The 23,826-nt window shown below is 42.8% G+C and overlaps 1 protein-coding gene across 1 annotated transcript in view; it reads right to left on the reverse strand.

The window, feature by feature from the left end:
- Window positions 1-23,826, reverse strand: part of Anxa3 (annexin A3) — a 47,688-nt gene that overhangs the window by 14,207 nt on the left and 9,655 nt on the right. Inside the window, exons 3-10 of the mRNA XM_076926447.1 lie at window positions 18,470-18,557; window positions 16,953-17,047; window positions 13,498-13,611; window positions 10,934-11,024; window positions 6,642-6,721; window positions 2,675-2,731; window positions 2,214-2,307; window positions 636-731 (exon numbers count right to left, since the gene is read on the reverse strand). Of these exons, the coding sequence (XP_076782562.1) occupies window positions 636-731; window positions 2,214-2,307; window positions 2,675-2,731; window positions 6,642-6,721; window positions 10,934-11,024; window positions 13,498-13,611; window positions 16,953-17,047; window positions 18,470-18,557 (715 nt within the window). The remainder of the gene's footprint in view (window positions 1-635; window positions 732-2,213; window positions 2,308-2,674; window positions 2,732-6,641; window positions 6,722-10,933; window positions 11,025-13,497; window positions 13,612-16,952; window positions 17,048-18,469; window positions 18,558-23,826) is intronic.

Here is a 23,826-nt window from a genome sequence, read left to right on the forward strand (position 1 = left end):
GTGTGTGTGTGTGTGTACACGCACACACACAGCAAAGTTAGCATGGTTTTTTGGTTTTTTACTCTTCACTAGAGGTCAAAAGTCCTAACTTTGAGTAGTGCCTCATCCTTTGATCTCATCTTTCTTTGGAGGCACTTTCTTTGTGCCCGAAAGAGCAAACTGTAAGACCTTATTGCCTATATAACAGCATTACTGACCACTTGTTAATTTATGTGTCTATATGAGGATGGATCCCACCTGACCTCAACCAAAAAGGAAGAGACCTACAGCTCTGATTGTCTCCAATTTGGGAGGCCACTGACATCTTCCAGAGAAAACAAAGTACAGTGGAACATCAAATTGATTAAGACTCAGTTTCAACATGGTTCAATAAAAATGCCAGTAGAATGTAGTATTTCAACTCTCAAAAGATGGCATAATCTAAACACAATGACAAGACAAATACAAATTTAAAAGTAGATAACTTCTCCATGTATTATTTAACAGTATTTGTTGAGAAAGCTGTTTGTGCCATGTACTGCTGGGGGCTGTAGGAGCACACAGATGGATTGATCCAGATTGTTATAATTAGCTCACTGTGACATGGACTTCAAAGAAGTACAAACAGTTCCATTTATTAACACTCAAAGGCTTACCTATGGCCAGCAGCAGGTCTTCAAAATGCCCAGATAATTCTCCTTTAATGCTGTCCTCAATGTCCTTCTGGCTAATATTTCTGTACTCATCAAATGCTAAAAAATAGCACCATAAAAATATTTAAAGCATCCCAGAGGGCCACACTCGAATATATTTCACACTTAAAAAATGTAAGACATAGCAGATCAACGAGCAAGCTCAGAACCTCAACAGCCATCAAAAGTTGAGCACAATGAAGACCGATCTACTTAGGACATTTTTTTAGTGATCTCCCTTCCCCCACTCCCAGCTTGAAGCAGTTAAAAGAGCTCGGAATGTTCTGTAACCAATAACTTATCTATTGTAAAATCATAGCAGTTCTAGGAAGCAATGCTGTGCTAGGTGCTTAGAAGTGCTTTTCCTGCTACAGAATGTTAACTGAGAAGATTTCTTACAACATTTTTAATATTAATTTGATGGTGTGTGTGTGTGTGTGTGTGTGTGTGTGTGTGTGTGTGTGCGGGCGTGTATGAAGATCAGAGGACAACTTATAGGAGGTAGTTTTTCTCCTTCGACCACCTAGGTTCCTAGGACCAGACTCAGGTGGTCATGTGCCTTGACCTGATGAGTCATGTTACCAGCCCTGTCTAGGAGGGTTTGGATTTTCTTGTGCAGCGGGAGTCATTCTCTAAGGCAGGATGGCCCACTTCACACCTACCAGAAGCCATCCGTATGTCTTGATCAGTATACTTATGTCATCAGTTGTTCGAGAATATTTCATAAGCCAAGTACATTTTTTAAATGAGGCTTTAGTTGCTGCTCTTTTGTTTTGAGACGGGGGTCTCACTTATGTAGCCCTAGGCGGCATAGAACTTGCAGAGAAACTCTTGCCTTTGCTAGGAGTAAAGACATGGGCCATCCAACACATTTTGAAACAAAAAAAAATTTGCAAAGGTCACCCTACCTCTCTGTTTTCCAAGAAAGACCTAGATAAAACCACTAATACATTGCACATAAAAATCACCGTCAAAGTTAAAGAAGCATATTTCAAAATTAAATGTCGCAGCAACGGGCTTCTGTTTTCTCAGCTCTGCAGAAGGTTGGTCCTGAACTGCAGCTGCTCTCTAAACTGGCACCTGGCAGCCACTGTTGGAATGTGGTTTCACTGAATGGAGCGCTGGGTGCTTCTTGAACAGCTCAGGGAGGTACCTGAGTGAGAGGCTGAGTGGGACTCAGTCAGGAGTCTCAGAAGAAGAGCTGGTTCTTCCCCCACTCTCATTTCCCTTCATATCAGAAAGAAGTCACTGTTCACCATTAATCAATCAACAATCTCCTTGTCAGTGCCAGAGAGAGGTAGGGTTGAAGCATGACAAACAGCTTTTGCTTTCTGCATGACTGCCTCTGTCTTCCTCATTCTCATCTAGAGCCATGCACAGGGTAGGTAGCCTACTAAATCTTCAGGGCAAAACAGAAGAGAACGTCAGTGCCGCCCAGTTCAAATGTGACTTCTCCCTTTGGTCTCCTAAGATGTTTCTACATAAACTACAAAGACCTTTGCAAAAACAACCCAGAGTCAAGACGACTTGAGTCATACATACTTAGTTTCAACTGCGGAAAGCTCCGTAGACACAGGATCTCGGTGAATTTGTCTTCATCTGTGCCCCATTTTTTCTCACCAGCATTATAGAGGATCTGTTGGCAGACAGAAGAAGCAAATGTAATTTTTTCTCCATTTGAGGGGATGGAATGGGAAGAGTGGGAATTTTACTCGATTTTAGAGGACAATAAAACCACATCTACACCTTTCACTTTTAGAAGACTTCAAATCTGAAGGTCAAATGCAGGACCTGGAGGAAGGAAAGGTGGATACTTGACACCACAGTGGCAGGCAGAGACTGGGCTGGAGGACATTTGCTTCCATGCTTTACCTCAGACAGGACAGGAGAGGACAGGGCCAGGGCAGAGCCATTGGTGCTGGTGGTAGTGGTGGTAATGGTGGTGGTGGTGGTGTGTGTGTTTGTATAAAAGAGACATTCTGTTCATTCAGGCTGTTACTGACCTGAGCATCTTTTTTGGCCAGATGTTCATCCACTTTGAGGCTTTCATCTCTTCTACCCTAAAGCAGCAGGGATGAGAAAAGCAAGGTCAGTCCTTCAAGGACACAGTTCTCCACCCACCAGCTCATCTTGGTAGGTTTTTCCATGCAGAAGACGTAACAGAGAAAAATCAGGCTCTCTTGGCTCTGAGTCTGTCTCAGCCATTGATAGTCAGTCAGTGTAGCAGGGCACACAATCAAGGGTCTCAACCTCCTCTGGAAACTCAAAGGTGTTAGAAGGAAAAGACAAGGCATAGACAGAAAGTATTTACGAAGCTTGTTTGATAAAAGATGAATAATCCAAAAATATAAAGAACTTTTGAGGCTTAGGAAGAAGATAATGAACAACCTAATTTTAAGAGAGAGTAAATAATCTAAGGAGACATCTCACCAGAGAAGATGTTTAGACAGCAAGAAACATGGAGAGATGGTTTTCATCATGTCCCTGGGGACTAGAAATTGAAGCAGGATCTGTTAACACGATTAAACTCCAAACCACTGACGACTCCAAATGCTGGGAAGGAGCATCAGCAATAGGAACTCTATTTTCATTGCTAATGGGGATGTAAAGTGATGCATGGACTCTGAGAGGCCGTCCAGCAGTTTCTACATTGCTAGGCCTATTGTTACAGTGTGGTCCAGCAATTCTGCTCTTTGACATTTATCTAAGCAAGATGGGACAAATGTCCATACAAAACCTTGCACATAAATATTGAACTGAGTTTTATTTATAATTGACCAAGCTTTGAAGCAACCAGGATGCCCTTCAACTGATAAACAGTTTATTCAACAAAATATTATTCAGTAAAAATAGGCACAAGCTGACCATATATGGAGAAACATCACAGGCATATGCAATGTCCATTATGTCAGTAAAATGATGTATGTTTTTTGAAATCACTAAGCAATTGGCTCTGGAAACAGGACTGACCCTCCAAGTTCAGGTTTAGGCATGTTTGTCATGTATCCTCCAAATGCTCTGGGTCAGGCTGGCCCTCTGACTCTGTAACTGAGAGAGGGCAAAACAGCAAGCATCTAAGAGTGCTAAAACATGCTGTCCCTGAGAATAGCTAAGAAATAAACTACCTCCATCCGCACTGACAATTGTTTATCATATTATAATATTACAATATCTATGGTGGGAAAGAAGGCAGAGGCTCACTGTATAGAGAATACTGCCCTGCCTGGGATCTGAGTAGGGCATCCAGTCAGTAGGGCATCCAGTCATTTCTGCTAGTGCTGGTTCTCTCTCTCTCTCTCTCTCTCTCTCTCTCTCTCTCTCTCTCTCTCTCTTCCTCTCCCTACTTCTCCTTCTCTCTCCCCCTCTCCTCTCTCTCCTCCTTCTCTCTCCTCTCCTCTCTCTCTTCCTCTCCCTCTCCCTCCCTCTTCTCTCTCTCTCCCTCTCCTTCTCTCTCCCTCTCCTTCTCTCCCTCTCCTTCTATCTCTCTCTCCCTCTCCTTCTATCTCTCTCCCTCTCCTCCTCTTCCTCTTCCTCCTCCTCCTCCTCCTCCTTCCTCCTCCTCCTCCTCCTCCTTCTTCTTCCTCTCTCTCTCTCTCTCTCTCTCTCTCTCTCTCTCTCTCTCTCTCTCTCTCCTACTCACTGATGGCTCTTTCACTTGGAAGCCTCAGCAGTAGGCACACTATGCTCTATGCTCTGCCTATTTTTTTTTTTTTTTTTTTTTTTTTTTTTTTTTTTTTTTTTTTTGTTTTGGTTTTTCGAGACAGGGTTTCTCTGTGTAGCCCTGGCTGTCCTGGAACTAACTCTGTAGACCAGGCTGGCCTCGAACTCAGAAATCCGCCTGCCTCTGCCTCCCAAGTGCTGGAATTAAAGGCGTGCGCCACCACCGCCCGGCTATGCTCTGACTATTATTCTCATTCCAGAGCTCCACTCGGAAGGCTCTGGTCCAGTTCCCCACTGGACACTTCTGGATCTTTGTAATCATGTTTGATGCTGCTACCTTTTGTTACTCTCTCAACTGGGATACTGCAGTGGTTTGTGCTGGATGTTGCCAATGGCCCCATTTGATGGAGATGTTCTATCCTTCTGCAGCTACTTTTGATAGTTTTTTTTTTTTTTTTACTTTTGCTTGCTATAAGAAACTCACTCATTCAAAAAAAAGTCAGCTATCATAAGTCAGTGTCCTGACCACACAGAACAGCAGACGAGTTAATGCTGAAAACCAGTCTGAAAGGCAGCAAGGCAACATGGTGAGTAACTTCAACTGCTGGACGCTACACAAGAGGCAAACCAGAAGCAGAAAACTCAGGGAGGTTTCTGAGGGAGAGGAAAAGGGTGACATAAATAGGCAGAAGACAGACTTCCTGGAGAAGTGGAACTATTCTGCATGAGACTGCAATGGAAGGTCTATTCATAGATCTGTTAAAATCCATAGAATGCTTGAGAGAACCCTAAAGTACTGCTTTCTACATAGCCAGCCCCTCAATTATTCTCTCTTAGTCTTTACAACACCTCAAAGGGTTAATATCTATCTAAAGTGTAGCTTCACAGGTATGAACACAGTTTCCTGAAAAAGTAACTTGTTCAAATACAGAAAGCCATTAGGCAGCAGGAGGGTCCAGTTATGCTTGATCCAAAACCAGCCCTGGAGTGCTATTCTCCCCGCATACAGTGGGTGAGCTCACACCAAACACATGAGGATGCGCACTGGGACACACACCACCGAGGCCATGTCTGCTGCTGCCCTTCAGACGTTTAGGTTTGTAGATTCAATCTTCCTGAGGTTTTCAACAGTTAAAAGCACCTGAAGCTCTAATGAGGATGGGCTATTTCCAAGCGGCTTAATGCCTCACTTTTCAAACGCTGCCTCAGCCGACATGCTGTGCCTCTCGGGATTTCCCCACACATCAGGAGCTGTGTAAATCAGCTGCAAGAAGTCAGTGAGACAGGGCTTTAATCACGTCCTCTCTCATTCAAGCCTGTGAATAAATCTCATCCTTGACTTTACTACCTTGTTTTTCTTTATGCATGTGGGTATTTAGCATGCATGTGTGTACATGTGCCACATGCATGTGTGGTACCCCATACACACATGCCTAAAGAGAGGTCGAGAGCCAACATGTTTTGGTGAGACTCTGACAGTTGCTCCCTGAAGAACAGCCAGGCCTCTTATCTGCTGAGCCACTTCTCCAGCCCTGAAGTTAGCATCTTTAAAACATACATGTTATTTATTACACATTAGTATGTATGTGCTTGGTGTGAGCACCAGTGCAGGTGTGGAGTTCGAGAGTTACCTCATAGAGATAAATCTCTCTCTCTCTCTCTCTCTCTCTCTCTCTCTCTCTCTCTCTCTCTCTGTCTCTACTTTTCTGTTGGTTCCAGGGGGTGGATCCTGGTTGCCAGAGTTATTGCAGTGCTTTTACCTTCTGCAGCTCCCTGCATTACTCCTAACATTACTGAAATCATAAACCTTCCAAGTAAAGTGAACAGTGGTCTCATATGCTCACAGAATGTCACTTCCAAGGAAGGTATCAGGGACAAAGTCCTGAAACAGGATATATTTTTTTTTCCTGGATTTACTACCCAGTTATGAGAATAGTCCTATGTCTTCTCATTTGATTTAAACAAAATGAGTATTCTTTGGAGCCCAGAAGTATTCTGTATGTTCTAAATATGCAAACATGGTGGGAAATGAGCACTTTTGAGTTTAGGTGGGCGGTGCATCAGAACTGCATACTGTGAATCTCAATGGAAACACTTGCAATCTGTAGACCTATCTGAGCCAGCCAAGGCCTTTTGTTGTGGTTATATCACCACCTATGCTTTGTGATCTTGGTCAAATGTTTTATTGATAACTGCAATGCAAATGTCATGTGAACGAATCATTTCACGAAAAATGAAAATCTCATAGTCCTAAGTTGTGTGAAGTCCCTGAAAGCAAGGGGAAGCAGAAAAGAAACAATGAAACCTTACATCTGCCAAAGTCAGCAGAGCTTTCCGGAAGTCTCCAGATGTTTCAGAACTAATGTCATCTCCAAGACTCTTCTTATACACTGAAACCAAATAAGAACGTGATTAAGTCCTGAGGAACTAAAACAGAGCGCGGCAGAGCAGAGGGCAGTGCCCAAGGGTCCCCTCTGTTTGACTTCCTGATGCTCTGCTAGTGTAGGATGGAGGCATTGCTCTGGGTGTTGTGAGAGGCAAACAACAGGAAGAACTGTGGTTCATTTCATCTGACAGTGGCTCGGAAGGACAGGAATCTACTAGTGGACTTTAGATTTCCACATTTACTCTTCCTTTACATGAAGAGTCCTGACCTTCAGCAGAGGTAAATCAAACAGCCCGAAGTTATGTCCTTGGTGTCCTGTGACCCAGGTCCAGCCCAGTTAGTAGGTTCTTCATCACATGTAGGCAGGCATGGATGATTTTCTTGGGAAGTCTACTCAATGGAATGAGCCATCGCCACCGTTGTCCTAACCTTCTTTGATTCTGCCTCTTTGTAGACTGAAGCCCAAGGCTTAGACGCTGTGCATCACTATGGAGAATGGGGCCTGAGTCTCGGAAAGTTTTGAGATGCTATAGACATAGAATTGTCAATCTGTCAACCTCTACATATAAGAGAATTAAATATTAATAATGTGTAAGCCATGCTATTGTTTAGTTTTATTGAATCTAACCTTCACCTTAAGAAATCATCTTAAGAAATACTTCTAGATTATATTAATATTGCTTTAAAAATAAGGAATAAAAAAGTAACCAATGCCAGCTTTATGTTCACAATTAGCATATGCTATACTAATTTATTATATCCTATACTATACATTAGTATAGTGTACACTATACTAATATACAGATACACTAGTATACACTAGGTGTAGTCCCTTTTGCATGGCAAGTGGTAAGCTGTGCTCACTTTTATTTTATTCTTATTTGTAAAGATTTATTTATTTTCTTTCATGTGTGTGAGTGTTTTGCCTGCATGTATGTAAACATACTTTGTATGTGCCTGGTGCTGACAGAAGTCAGAAGAGGGGTCAGGCCTCTCTGGAACTGAAGTTACATTATTATGATCCCCTATGTGGGTGCTGAGGACTGAGCCTGGGTTCCCTGTAAGAGCCGCAAAGTCTGAACCTAGCCTAGCCTAGCCTAGCCTAACCTCTGAGCCATTTCTCCAGCTTTGGTATTTATTCTCAATCTTTTGTAGTGCTGGGGATTGAGCCCAGGGTCTATGCATGTTAGGCAAGAGCACTGCCACTGAGCGTACTTCCTGTCCTGCCTACAAATTAACTTTTCTGTTCTGCTCCTTTGGAGTAGTGATTCCCTTGTTGGTGATACATATCTGGATATCTGGATATCTGGATATTTGGATATCTGGAAATCTGGATATCTGGATGGAGGCGACACCAGTTGGCAATATGAATCCCATCTATACTTTTTTTCATTAACTTCATATAAACTTTCCACACACGAATAACCATCTTTAAATCAATAGAAGACAATTATAGAAAGTGATAGTTCACATCACAGCAAAAACATCCTCAGCACAATTTAATGACTCTCTTTAATGAAATCTATCATTTTAAAAGAAATTCATACAAATAAAAGGCACTATAGATATAAATTATTTATCTCAATGGTGATAATTTTTCCTACTAGTCATAATATTGTTACCCCACCCTACACTCTATTTAGAGAAGGAATTTTAATCTAAAAACAAGTCAAAAGTATTTTGTAATTTTAGAATTATCTAGATACGACTAAATATTCATGTCACATAGTCTCCTCTGGCTTCCTTCTTCACCACATATTTTGCAGGAAGTTGGACCATTAAAAAACAAAAATGCAGATAGTAGAAGGAAGGGTGGACATGATTACTGCCCAATGCATGCATGTATGCAAACATGACAATGACACTCATCAAGACGTACAACCAAAGCTTACAGCAAAAAGGAAATAGGCAAAAATGATTCCAATCAATTCCAAATGATTGACAAGTGCTTCAAATGATTGAAGCACATCAGGGTAAAGGAATAAGGTTGCAATAGGAAGGAGCCTGATTTGGCAACCCTTCACACACCAGTAACCTTAAAATCCTGGGAAAAGCATAGTCCCTAGCTGGTTATTTAGACTATTGTGTCATTGCATAAATGGAACAGCTCGTTGCTTTTATGAAGGCCAAGGTGATGGCCTCCTTTAATAGATTCTTAAGTATGGGTCACAATTTCACATTACAATGGAGCCCTGTAGGACTCTGCAAGTATTTTGTACTCACAATAACTTTATACCCTTTATTACGTGTGTGTGTGTGTGTGTGTGTGTGTGTGTGTGTGTGTGCCACAGTCCATGCACTGGGATCTGAGGACAACTTTTGGAGTAAGTCCTCCGTCACTACCATATGGGTCTCTAGAATTTCAACTACATTCCTAGGCTTGGAGGAATGTGCAAGCCCAGAAAACTTAAATCAAATGTTCTAAACACTCACCTGTGTCTTATTAACCAGTTCTCTCCTCTACTTCAAATTCACATGCTTCCTGCTAAGTTTCTAGCTGGGAGTGAGTGGAGATCAGTGGGCAGGGAGAGGAAAGAAATGCATCTTGCCTCCTGCCTTTGCTGAGTGTTCAGCCCTGAGAGGCAGCGGTGGCCTCTGCAGCAAGCTCCTTGTGGAACAACAGAGGCGCCAGCTCCAGACAGGCAAGATCTTCCTACTAGAAATCTGAACTCTTCCTTAGAGTTCCTGGTGTACCAACACCGGGGAGGTGGTTTCCTCCTGAATTTACAGTTTCAGATAGCCCTAGCTTCTGTGCTATGGAATTCTTAACTTTGGAAGTATTGAGTGTATTACCATCTATCTTTTATTTCTGTTCTTTTTCTATCTTCCAAAAGTACTGATGCAGTTATCTCTATTAGACTCTCTCTGTTAAAATGCCGAGTGTTGTTTGTGGTTTTTCTGACTAGACCCTAATTAGTAATTAGGACACCAGTAGCAAATTAGTTACCTATTATTTAGGTATCAATCACTTAGTAAGAATTTCTAAAAATAACCTTTCTAATACCCATCTAGGGCCCAGGATTCCCCTTTCCATGGGCTTTTACAGCAAAAGCGACCTCCCAGAAATGCAGATTTAGGAAACATGGCAATGTTGAGGTCCTTAGAGAACCTTGTGGATGTTGTGTAATTTAGAATTGAGTTGCTATTTGGTCCTTGGTTCTTGGGACAAATCGTTGGACTGTCTCTCTCTCTCTCTCTCTCTCTCTCTCTCTCTCTCTCTCTCTGTCTCATAACTGAGTCTCTTATTCATAGTATTCTTCCAAGGTTTACTAACAAGAATAGAAAGCAGTAAAATTAGACAGACAATCCTTGAGATTAGAGGGTTAATCTTGAGACATGTGACATAGTCATCCCAACCTCTGAGGACAGTCTATGGGCTAGGCTCAATCACATGGACAATGGCGCAATCAACCACATTTCAGTAACAAACCCTGATAAAAACAACACTACTGATATTCAAGTGGGCATGGTAACATGGTGACTGCTCATTAATGTACCATCAGGGTAGAAGCTCCAGACTGAAGCTCTCAGACCCCTGTCTCTTTCTGTCTCTCTGTCTCTCTCTCTCTCTTTGTGTGTGTGTGTGTGTGTGTGTGTGTTGTCATTTGGCTGTCCATGAGTCACTTCCTTTATAACAAAACTGTCATTGTGAGTACTGCACTTCCTTGACTTCTGCGAATCTTCTACTGAGCTGCTGAACCTGAGCATGCAGTGAGAACCCTGGACTACAGGCAACTGCTTAGAGCTATGTGTGGCCTGGGAATGTGTGAGTTTGTGTCTGAGCCAGAAGAGTGGTGGCTAAGAGAGATCATACCTATGAGATTATATCACCCCTGAGCAGAGTCTGAATTACGTAGTGAGGACTTTCTAATTTTTACACAGCTAACACATCAGCACTAAACGGCTTACCAGACTTCCCACAGCCAAAATCATGAGTCTGTCTGAGTGGTTTTTACCTTATAATAAAAGTACACAATTATTTGGGACTCTGATATTGATGAAAATGGTTGATTCAATTAAGGGAATGTTTCGGGCAGAGTCCTCTGAGTTGAGGGTGTTATAAACACAAGATAGTAACACCATTATTATGTGGCAGATCACATTCTACCTTGCCCTGCCTTCCCAAGATGCTCATGATAGGCGAGATGCTAGGAGAACCAACTTGGCTCACACACACACATGATCAGTGGTAAAGGCAAGAAGAAAACAAGGTTACCTGTATAATAGGCCTGTGAGATCTCCTTCATCTGCCTGCTTGTCCTGGTTGTTAGGATTTCAATCAGGGCATCTTCATCTGTGCCAGTGCCCTGACAAAGGAAAAAAGAAATCTTATGTTTGGAGCACTTAAAAAAATTAATTTCATGCTTTTCAGTCTTAACATCTCATTTTGTACAGATGAAAGAACAGCTCTAAGTAAATCAGTGTAGGACCTCATGTTGCTCTACACTAGGTTGCCAATTTTCCCTGGATTTTAGAACTAAAATAACAAGTCATTTGACGTAAACGCTCATCAGGTTTTTCAAGAAAGTACCCCATTCTACTGTGAAGATAGTAAAAAATAATCCTAAGGTGGAAGAGTATAGGGAAAAATTTCTTGTGTCATTAAAGATTGAAGTGATGCTCTAACAGAATTAGCCCAGGAAGCTGATGTAGCAACTCTGTTTAGAAAGGGCTCTGCAGCAATTTTGAATGTGTTCATCCTTGTCCCTCTGGGCAGGGTTGGTCAGCATCTCCTAGCCTTCTCATGCACAGAGGTTTTCAACTCTCCAGTAAATGTTGTTGTAGGCCTGGCTGGCTTGGAGCCCAGCTACGTCTAAGCCTCATTTATATCAAGGTCACTGACTCACCTTGTGAAGCTATTTGCAGTAGAACTTGATCAAATAAAGCCAATGAAACTTATAAACAGATTCAATTGTGGCCGGGATGCCTGCCACTGAATCTATCCATACACCTAAATTCTAATGGACATGTGCAGAATAGTCATGGGCAGGCACGTTCTAGGTGTGCCCTCATAGAAAGGCTGTAAAACCTTCCTTATCCTTTGGGCTTTTTAGATGACTAGGGTTGTGTTGGAGATGGGTTCTGGAGCTTTGATTCAATCAGAAATGTATGTATCCAAACGTTAAAGGTCCTTGTCCCCAGTTGGTTTTTGATTAATCAATAAAGATGCCAGCAGCCATTGGCTAAACAAGGGAGACGGGGTGGGACCCTTAGAGTTGCATGGACTAGAACACAGTGGGAGGAGACAGAGGATAGCCAGGATGAAAAGGGGGGATAGAAGAGCAAAGAGGCAGGAGAGAGAGAGAGCCAGTGAGCCATGTAAGAATTTGGGGAGGTGGCCAGTGGCCTGGGGTAGCAGGGGCAGGTTTAGGAGTGCCCAGACTTTGAGCAAACTGTTCCTATGCCAGAAGAGGAAGCTGCACAAAAGAAAAAAAAAAGTATCCCAGAAAAAATAATCCAAAAACTTCTGCCATAAGCTAAACTCATAAAGTAAATATAAGTGAAAGTTACACAAAGGGACAATAACAGTAAAGTTGAGTAAATGAATGTGTAATGTCTGCAGAAGAAGAGTGGAGTTGGAACATCATGGATGAGGACTCCAAAACACGGTTGCTCAGAATGCCCAAGAAACAGAGAAGAGGCCAATGAAGCAAGCTCCACTGAAGGGGGGATGGGAGGCACGTGATGTTCAGCTCTGTGTGTCAGCTTGGTCAGGCTACAGTCCCTGGTTATCCAGTCAGATGCTAATCTGTGTGTTTCTGTGAACGTACATTATGACTAGGATTAAAGTCCATTATCAATTGATTTTAAGTGGGACACACTTCATTTTCTCTGCACTCTGTTTGGGGCCATTTCAACCTATTGAAAGGCCAGAAGAGCAAAGGCAAAGTTTCCCTAAAGAAGAGGCTGTGCCTGTGGGCAGCAGCTTTAGAGACTGCTGACGGCTCCAGTCTTCCCTATCTCCCTGTGACTGTGAGCTTCCCACCCAGACTCACAAGGCATACCTAGTTCCTTTCAGTGAATTTCTTAATATATATGTTCTGCCTAATAGCTCCATATCGCTGGGAAATTCTGGCTGGAAGAATTAAAAAAACAATTATAGACAGACATGGATCAGACTCTGTTGGGTGACGAAGGTAATAAAGGAGTCTGGGGTTTAAGTGTTCACTGGAGATTTAGGGAGGTGAACCACATCACCTCACTTGAAAACATCTTTATAAAAGTAATTTTGGCCATCCCATAGAGAGTAGTTCCAGAATGGGCAGAAGTGAAATGAAGGAACCTGCTTAGGGTACTGATACAGTGTAACCATGAGATCCATGCAAGTGGCTGCCTTAGAGCAGAAGCCATGGATGGAGACATGGGCTCCCATCCTGTGGCTCTCTGGCATGTTCTTGATGCAGTACACTTTAGAGCAGAGCACACAGATTTGGTGAAAGGTCTGGGGTTCTGAATGGGAAAAACAAACAAACAAACAAACAACAACAACAAAAAAAACCAAGGGCCTAAAGTTAATACAAGGCATCGGACCTAAGTAATGAATGGATGATGGAATTTACATTCATTCAAAGAAAAGAGAGACTGAGTGGCCAAAACCCAGAAAATATGACCATTCATGTAGCCTAAGGACATCTGGGCTCCCAGTTACACAGAGCTCCCCAGAATTGCCCTATCCTTTAAAGAGGACAATAACAATGGCGTCTGAGCCCACCAAGTCTGAAGAGAGTGCCCCGAGAGTTCCCTAATTGACAGTGGAACTGAGGACCATCAAGAGCTTACCTTCATGGATTTCTTCAGTTGCTTCGCATCAAACACGGCCGGTGCAGTAACAAGAGCCACCATGACGTGCTCAAAGTGGCCAGAGAGATCACTCTTCAAGTCATCTTTCAGCTCCTAAAATAAAAACCGCAAGGAGGAAATCATGAGATGTGTTTCTTTCTCCCTCAGCAGCTGCCTAGGGAAAGAGAAATGCAAGTATAAAGATGAGATGAAAAGCACGCGCATCCACAGGGAATAGCAGGAATGCGAAGAATATTTCCGTGGAGATAAATCTTCATCTTATGAAGTTTCCACAGTGCCCACCTTATAGAGACTTCTGCAAAGCCCTCAGAGGAAGCTGTACAAGTGCACCAGATACTCCAGGTACTCTGCTCATTGCACATTGTACAAACATAACCAAATCATCACACCACACTCACAAATATGCACAATTAAAATAGTAACTGCTAAGTAGAAAAACAGTGAATGGAGTTCCTAGGTCCTTGGTGCTTTCAATGCTCAGGCTGGGTAGGGGAGGAAGGGAGAGTGTCTTGCTGATAAACGCTCTGTTAAAGTGCTTTGGATCTCAGAGATCCCACTGGGCTCCAGAGAGAAAGCAGAGGACACCGGCTGGTCAGTCTCTTTTAGTGGATCCTAGGCATTCCGAGAAGGACCCTGGTGTCCTTTGGGACTCTCTCTCACCTAAGGTCAGGGACATGGTTTATATTTCCAATATTCAAAGGAGTGATACAGAACAGATTTATTTTCAGGCCTGGTAGAGAGGTTGCCAGCCTCTTGGGCAGTTCCGATGATATAGACTATCACCATCACCACCTACCAGGGACACAGTAGGTCATGAGATGGAGCCACGTATCACCCTCCGGGCTTTAACTGCAGCAGAGTTTTTTCATGTATAAATGCTACATTCTGCTGTCATCTGTCCTCAGCCCAATGACAAAGAAATCTTATTTCACATGCCCTCATTCTGTCACATAATGAGAAATGGCTGTTTGCCCTTTGCCTGGACTAGTTCTTTCTCCACACTTCACAGTGCTCTAAAAGTGGACCATCCATGTCACCTACATGTATTGGAGAGGTTCTGGCCCAGATGCTTGGCAATTCATTCATTTCAGTATGTGCTTAAGGGTGCCTAATCAATGCTGGACATTTAAAGGTAGCTGGGATACAATGATTATGCCTAAGATGTTCACGCTGGTAAGAAATTTAATGGATCCAAAGATAAAGCACAAGTTTATTGTATAGTATATTTAGTGTGTGATACAGGGTGTCTGATAAAGGAATTTGAATGCCTGCAGGACTGGAGAACACTCTCAGGGTGATGTCTGAACTGACTCTGATGCTACCTGTTGGGATTCCTTCCTTCCCGTACTTCATGACCCACAGCAACCAAAATAATCTTTCTTTGTTGTGCCAGGGATGAAGCACAGAGCCCTAGAAATGTCATGGAAGTGCTGCATCATTAAGCCAAATCTCCAGGCTCCCAAATAATCTTTCAATACTAAAAATCTGGGCAATATCATTCCCCTGCTTACACACTTCCAATGACCCCCTATTGTAGACTAAAAAAAAAGACTGTGCACAAGGACATAAAGCAATGGTTTTCACCGCTCCTAATGCTGTGACCCTTTAATACAGACCCTCATGTTGTGGTGACCTCAACCATAACATTACTTCATTGCTACGTCATAACTGTAATTTTGCTACTGTTATGAATCGGAATGTAAATGTTTTGGAATTGGAGGTTTGCCTATAGGGTCGAGACCCACAGGTTGAGAACTGCTAGCATGGCGCTCAAGCTAAGCCCAGTAACATGCATCTGTAGCCTCAGCACTGGGAGGGAGAGATGCTGAGGCAGGAGGATCGTATGAATATGGGAGCTCAAAACCAGACTGGCAACATGGCAAAAACCCCATGCCAAAATCCACAAATAAAACTATTCAGCAGTCAGGTATAGTGATGCACTCCTGTCTATTTCTAGCTGCTTGGGAGCCTAGGGTGGGACAATCATTTGAGCTAGGCTGAGAAACATGGCAGTACCTGCAATATTTTTTTAAAAGCTCCAGCTTTACATAGTCACCCCTTCTGTCCCATCAATTCCACATCCAAGCTATATCGGGGTTCTATCTCCCCACACTTCCAGCTGGCTGCTGCCCAGGACTTCTACACTTGTTCTCCCTTCTGCTTGCCCTGTGCATCTGCAGATGAAGCAGGTCAGGACACAGCACCGATTGTCCTAGCCGCACCCTGCTGACAACACTCAGTCACCATGCTCAGGGAGCCTGTGCCCGGTGACCCTCTGCCATGTCACTACTTTTTCATATTTATCACACTTGCAGTGACTGAACTTATTATTATGGTTCTGGTAGGAGGGTAGGCTAGCTCACAGGAGATGGGAGGAACTGCCTCTCCTACCAGTGAATCTCCATGCTCCAGCAGAGAGCACTATGCATCAAAGAAGTGACAAACAACTTGTGTGTCGATGACAGTCCTGTTCCCATGTAGCTATTTTCTGACACTTAATGGGTTTTCATATGTTGGGTTTACTGAGACTATACTTACATAACTATTTTAAAATTAAAAGGGAAATTAAAGGTTATCTAAGGCCGTGTTTCACAGATAGCTGGCCAGATCAGTCTTTGTTGAGAGGACTGCCCTTCATATTACATGATACTTAACAGTAGCTCTGACCTCCACACACTGGAAGTTAGAATCACCCTCTACCCCCATGATCTTGGGGTCATCAAAATGTCTCTCTTGAGACTAGGGACAAGTCTCAGTTTGCAGGGACATGCCTAGTATTCACAAAGACCTGGGTTGGCTCCTCAGCACCACCTAATCCAGGTGACTATAATCCCAACACTTAGGGGTTGAACACAGGGCAGTGTTCAAAATAATCAACCACTTTGTGAGTTCCAGGCCAGTCTGTGCTACATGAGTCCCTGTCTCAAAAAAGAAAAGATAAGTCTCCTTTCGTGTCAAGTGTGCTCTGGGGAGGAGACTCGGTGATGGCTTAAAGCCATTGCTCTAGGGCAGTGGTTCTCAGTCTTCCTAATGCTGCGACCCTTTAACACAGTTCCTCATGTTGTAGTGACCCCCAACCATAAAATTATTTCATTGCTACTTTGTAACTGTAATTTTACTACTGTTATGAATCATAAGGTAAATATCTGACATGCAACCCCTATGAATAGGTCATTTGACCCCCCAATGGGGTTGGGACCCACAGGTTGAGAACTACTACTCTAAATTATCATTCTTCATTCCACAGTGAAGAAGCAGAAGCCCCAAACCATTGAGATGGTGAAAGCCAAAACCTGGACCAAGAGTCCTGGCTCTTGAGCGGATGTACAGGGCAACTCTACCACACTTGTCTAAAGCCAAAGATCTGTGAATGGTGTACAGAGGAAGACAATGGTGATCTTCTCTTCACGGCCTGCTGTGTGCATGGATGGTACCTGTTCATACGCCGCTTGGTACTGCTTGACAATCAGCTGCCGCTGCGCGTTCGACCTCTCCGTCAGAATGTTGATGAGGGTCTTCTCGTCAGTTCCTAAATGAGAACAAAGTTATTTGATAAGCCAAGGATTCTCCTTATTTGTTTCAAACAATCGAATCAGGGGTCCCAAACAAGCACAGAGAGGAAAGCGTTTTCATTTTTAGTTTCAAGATTTTTTGCTGGGTTAGAATCTGTGTGCTTGCAGGTTTTTTTTTGTTCGTTTGTTTATTTTTCAAAAGGAGGTTTATTTAGGTGATTCGAGGGCTGGAAAAATAAAAACCAGTTCATCCTTGTCCACTCCTTCCTATGCATACAGAGAGGAGCATGAAGAACTGTGATGAGGCAGTTACATATTCATTCGAGATAAAAATGAAGTTAGATATCTCTAAAAGCTTCTCCCACAGGTCAACTCCAAGTAGACTGATGATCAAGTAAAAAAAAAAAAAAAGCAGAATTTTTAAACCTGGGAGGAAAATGCAGAGGAGCTTTATGGCTTTACAGCTAAAACAGTACAGTAGACGTGAATCCTAGGAAAAATGTTACTAAGCTTGATTTTGCTAATGTTAAAACTTGATGAAATAAATTTTAGCATGATACTTTTTTGGGGGGAGGGAATGGGAGCATGGGCCAGGAGATGGATTAGGAGGAGGAGAATGTTTCTATGGCTTGGGGTTTTACTTAGAAAAGTTCATATCCAGCTCCAAGTGTGCTACTAATTTTTATAATAATTTTGGAGAGCGATTTGGCAAAACTTCTAGTTTAAAAATAAGCATTCTGGTAATCTCCACCCAGAACTCACAATTCTTGTCCTGGCCTAGAGAAATACTAGCAACTGTGCCCAGGGAAGTCTAAGCTGGAACATTCACCAAGGACTTTTACACTGTAATAGAAAAGAGTTATAGGCAATTTGAATGTTTCATCAACATTTCCAGTTTATGATATAATATACAATAGACTACTGTGCAGTTAAAAATTAATGACCCAAAGCTAAGCATATCAACATGAATAAATCTCAGAAACATTATGTTAAGAGGGAAAAACAATCGGCCAAAGAACGGATGGCGCATTTCTTCGGTTTTACTGGTTGAAACTAGAGACTAGTATGTACTTCTGTATGTAGCTGTGGCACTGGAAGTCCATAAGTGTAAAGTCTAATTTAGAAAAGTGATTTTCCCTAGGTAATGGGGTGACATAAAACCTAGGAAGACTGGTCCTGGACTGTATCTGTCATGATTTGTGATTATGGTGGTGATAACCAGCTGTGGTGGTGTTGGTAGGATTTAATTGAGCAAGCATTACAAATGCTTTATTTACTGAGACTCGGGTCCCATGCACTTCTTCATGGCTTCACACTTTAAAATATCCCCCTGACAACTTTTCTAATTCAGGATCCAAGTTGGGCCAACTGGCTTTGTAGCCGGGAACTCTCCTGGCTTGTTTTTAACACTGATACAGGAGCTGCAAAGTTCCACTCACCAAGTCCTCTGATCGCTTTCCGGATAGCTTCGGCATCCACCGACGGGCTAAAGCCTGGGTAATCTTTTATGGTTCCTCGAGGTCCAACCTAGAAGGAAAGCTGCACTAGTTCAAAACCACACTTCTATTTAGACTATAGTTACATATACTCGACTAAATGTGTGTCTCACATGGTCATTGATGAAATTATGTAAAAGTGTTTGTGCTTTTAAAATTCTACTGTTCTACAGTTGACTCTGTGCGTAACTAAATGATGGCTCACTGAGCCAAGCCTGAACACAGCTCACAGGCAGCATGCTCAGAGGACCTATCAGAAGTCTTGTGCTGGCACAGTTTGGGAGAAGATCCCAGTGGCTTTGAATTTGCATACTAAATACCTGGAGCAAATGCTTTTTAAGTTGTTAGAAGCACAGAGCAGAACTTCCAACTGCGGAGCCATTTCTCCAATCGCCTTGGGCATAAGCATGCGAGAGACCTGTGGCAGCCTGGTTTCTTGCTGTTCCTGACATAGTGCAAGATCTCCCATCCCTAGACACACTTGTACTATATGTAGCAAGAGGCTTCCCAGGTGGGATAAATATAAAGCATTGCTTCCCTAGGGCAACGAGCTGTTTCAACATCAGAGACTCTGAAGACTGCAGGATTTAAAGTTCCTACATACAAACTATAAGAAAGCTTCAATTCTCTTCATCCACTGTATTCCCCTGTGAGGATTCTGAGTAAGCTATTCATCACATCTCACATCGATGATGTGAGCAGCTGTGGATCGGAGACTCCGGGATGTGTGGATTGATGTTGACTATTGTCCTTGGGGAACCCTGCTCTGAAGAATTAATAAATGAAAATGCTTTTTAGACTGTTGGCTTTTACGCTCTGCTTAATGTGTGTGTGACAGTGGCTCCAAGATTCTTGTCTGAGTACTCCACTGACATCTTGGAGCTTCAAGAATAGCATAGAATATTTTTTAAATAGCTACATTACTAATTTTAAGCACATAAATTAGAAACATGACCGTAAGCCATACTGCAAACGAGTAAAATATTCCGAAATTGCTGAAGAACCCCAGGACAGCCAAAAGGATGTTGAAGGTCTTCAAAGTCAACGTGTCCGTCAACGTGTCCTCCTACGGTATATTCTGACTTTTTAAATAAAAATCTGTGCTAATAGCAGTAACATCTGACATTCTCTTTTTACACGGGGCTTTGTACCCTGTTATTGAATGGTATCAACCATGTTGTTGTGAATTAATATGGTCACATCTACGCTCTTCTGAAGTGTCTATTTTCATGAAAGGACATTATCTTGTCATATTAAAGTGAATGGAAAATTAATGTACTGGCACGGTAGAGGCGAAAGCCTGCCGAGTCAATAGATGAGACGGAACAATTTGTTTCAATGTTGTCAAACATTGTTTAAAGTACTCCCAAGGAAAAAACTGAAAACTAACAAGTCAGACTGTGCCAGATGGAAAGACAATAGAAGCGATTTAATCAGTCACTTTAACATAATTCTTTGGAGTTCAAGGCTTAACAAGCATTGTAAACTGGCAGTGACATCTGACTTCAGTACCGTCCACTCACACCTTTGAGCTCTCACTCTCCCCTTATCTATCGACCCACGCTGTTTGATGCTCTGGAAGGACCCATCAGGTACCCTATGCTAGGTACCTTACATATGTTAGTTACAACCCACTGTAGTCCCGATTCTATGCATGCCTGGCTCTGTGTGAAAGGCATCAGGACTTAAGGAGACTGCAGAATATACTCTCATCCACTCAGCTAGCTGAGCCACAGATCTGAGTTTGAAAGTAGTCCATGCTGTTTTAAATCATCCCTGCATTTCTGGAATCATGCCTCTGTTATCTCCTGAGGCGACATTTTTAAATGCATGTGACTATGCCCTGGATCTACTTTAGACATACTGAATTGTATTTTTAGGAACCAGGTGCTAGGTTCTACATTCTTATGAAGTTTAGTTTGTGTGATTCTATACCACAAGGATACTTAGTGTGGTTTCTCTGAATACAAGAAGACAATGTATTGGATCCGTAATGTCTTCTAAAGACTCAGGGTTTACACTAGCTGTGACCTCTGCCCTGTTCTACTCAGAAAATCAAAACTGTAAAAATTTCAACTTACAAAATTAGATGAAGATAAGATTCTTAACCCATCATGCAACTCTTTTTCAGGTGAAGGGTTAGCTGGAAGGAACAGCTTACATAATAAAAAGGTTCTTCTCCCTTTCCTTCCCTCTCTCCCTCACCAACATGCACATATACCTGCCAACTTGAAAGAAGCCATCGGAATCTGGTTCTTACTTAGTTGTTTATTTTTCTGTGCAGGAATCAAACCTCAGGACCCCATACTTGACAACCAAGTGCTTTACCACTGAGCCAAAGCCCCACCCCTGAACATGGGAATTCTGAAGTAGAATTCTAGTGAAATATTGAGAAGTGTTTTTATACAATCAATTTATAGGACTTACTTGGTAAGACTTGGTTATCCAGGCCATCCAGCAATATTTACATGATTTATCAAAATTGATTATAAAATAACCAGTCTCATATTGTTTAATGAATACTAGATAATGAACAAAAGAGCATACAAACATCTTAGATTTCTTCAATGATCTTAATGAGGTTGAGTTGAAGGAGTTGGACATACAGCTCAACAGTTAAGAGTACTTGCTGTTCCAGAGGACCCAAAGTTCAGTTCCCAGCACACAAATCGGGAGGCTCACAGACACCTGTAACTCTAGTTCTGCAGGATCCAATGCTATTTGCCTCCAGAGTCACCAGCACTTGCATCCGTATGCCCACATGCTGACACATGCCCACCTACACATAATTAAAAGTAACAGAACAAGGGCGTGCTCAGTCCCAGAGAGACAGTTTGTTTAAGAGAACTTTGTTGGTTAGGAAGGCACCTAGACGTAAAGCCACTTCCACGTGAACAAAATGCCTGCGTTTTACAGCACATCCCTTTGTCAGGAATGGAGGTTAGAAAACTCTACCTCAATGGTTCTTAAAATGGCTTCCTGGATCAACTCCATAGGAATCTCCTGGACTTTCCAGAGATGTAAACCCTCAAGCTATAGCCCACTTTCATCGAGTCCACAATGATGGGACTCAGTGTCTGGCTTCATGACCACCAAGTGGCATAACCAACATTGCACTTCATTCTCAGCCACCTGGAAAACTAACATAAAGCAAGACCCTGGATACCGCATGGGAGAAAGCTAAGGAATTCAACAATGAAGTGTTGTTTTAGGAACGTTGATATTTACTGCCAAAGCTCTTTTGGATCGCCTGTTTCACGGCAGCCTTCCTGTTTTGTCAGAGAAGACCTGATCATTGGTTCTTAGTTGAGGCCATTTTCCTAGCACCATGGGGAACATCCCATGAACACTTGGCTAAAGTCATTTTCAAAATCATGCTTGATCCGTGTCCCATCTACTTTCTTACGTATATTTAGTTTCTTCCCTTTTCTCAAACTTGACCTTTAAATGCTCCCAAAAGAAAAAGGATGATGAAACCCACTGGGAAGTAAAGTAAGGAAAAGACTGAAGTAAGAAAAAAAAAAAATAGGAATTCTTAATAAGGACTGTTAGTTGCCACATGTCTAGAGCTTTGCTAGGAACACTTTCAATCTCGATGATACACACAGAAAGCAAGCACTTAACCCTGAGCCCGGATAGCCAGAGAGACCCTTAAGAACCTTGCCCAAGCTGATACAACCAGATAGTGCCCCCTGCTGTTCTTCAACTTACTAGTCTAGACTAATAGCGCCTTTGAATCTATTTTATGCCAACAGAATTTTCCTTACTTCCTAAAACCATCCTTTGGCTAGCCACAAGAACATGGTGCCCTGAAGCCAGTGACATGGCCAAATTACCCTCCTCGGGGTAACTGTCTGCTGTTACCTTGGCAGACCAGTCTCACTAAACATGGCTGCACCTGTTTCTTCATGGACTGGGTACCAGACTTGCAATAAATTGAAGCTGTATATTCAAAGGATGGATAAAAGAGAAACACAGGGTGCCGACTCTGTTGACACAAAACATATTTGCAGCCAATTAGCTCCAGAGCAAAACTGGCAGCCGAAGGTGAGGCAAAGCCATAGCACACGTGCGTCACTTCGTAAAGCCCCATAAAAGCCAGATCTAAAAATTAAGCCTCAGAAAGAACTCAAAGGCTTTCACAGAACCGGGGAGAAATGATTCCTCTCTGCACTCAATGTCAAGATGCTGTCCTGGGTCATGAAGCTTTATGATACAAGGGGAAACGGGACAGGCTGCAAAAACAAAGCGGCCCAAACTCGGGAAACTGTAAGACTTTTTGTTCAATTCTTCAAGTAAGAAATGGTCTTTTAAAACCAAAGGAAGTGTCTTATAAGAGGCCCTGAAATAAAATACAGTCACATGAGGAAGGTGGCATGAGACCATGTCTTTCCTATGCCAAAGACCTAACTAGTGGCCCAAAGAATGTAACTGTGATTGGTCATGGTGCCCAGGCATGGGCCTCTGATCCCATATGCCTGGAAAGAAGATAGCTCTGCAAAGGCAGACTGGCCTGCAGGTAGGCCCGTGGGGGCATTTTCATGATTGGTGATTAATATGAGAAGGTCCAGCTCGCCGGGGGCAGAGCCACCCCTGACTTGGTGGTCCTGTGTGCCATAAGAAGGCAGGCTTAGCAATCTAGTAACAGTACTCCTTCGTGGCTTCTGCTTCAGTTCCTGCCTCCAGGCACTCCACTCTGTGATGTACCATTACCTGGAAGTATACAATGAAATAAATCCCTTCCTCCTCAAGTTGATCTTAGTCAGGGCGTCTTATCACAGCAAGAGGAACCTCAACTACAACAGGCTCCTCATTTTACTTGGGGTGCAAAGTGAGTTTCGAGGCCAGATCTTTCATTGAGATGAGAGAGATGAGAGGGAAGGCAGAGGTGGAGTCCAGCATCTCTACAATCCTGAATACAGCTGTGTCTCCTGCCCATGTGTGAACTTGCAAAGTCAGGAAGAGCAAACACACCAGGAAGAAAACACTGGGATGTCTCCAACCAAATAAGAAGTGGGTAACTAGGGCTCTCAGAAGGCCTCCAACTCCACCTGCTGTGGCCTGGTATTTTCCCTCCTCCTTACAGTTATGACCCAGGCCCAAGACAACCTTGAAATAAGACATGGATGGAGCTCTGAGCTTCTCTCCCATACCAAACCTCCCCTCGGGATTATTGTCATGCCATCCTTGAGTACTTGTTCTAATGAGGGTCTTCTTTAGGTCTGAAGCCTCCATCTTCAGGACCGCATCATGGCTGCTGATGCTATGTTCTCTTCTGAAGGGTCTCAGCTTTCTTTTTA

This window comes from Arvicanthis niloticus, chromosome 27 (assembly GCF_011762505.2).
Source record: "Arvicanthis niloticus isolate mArvNil1 chromosome 27, mArvNil1.pat.X, whole genome shotgun sequence".
Taxonomy (NCBI): Eukaryota; Metazoa; Chordata; class Mammalia; order Rodentia; family Muridae; genus Arvicanthis; species Arvicanthis niloticus.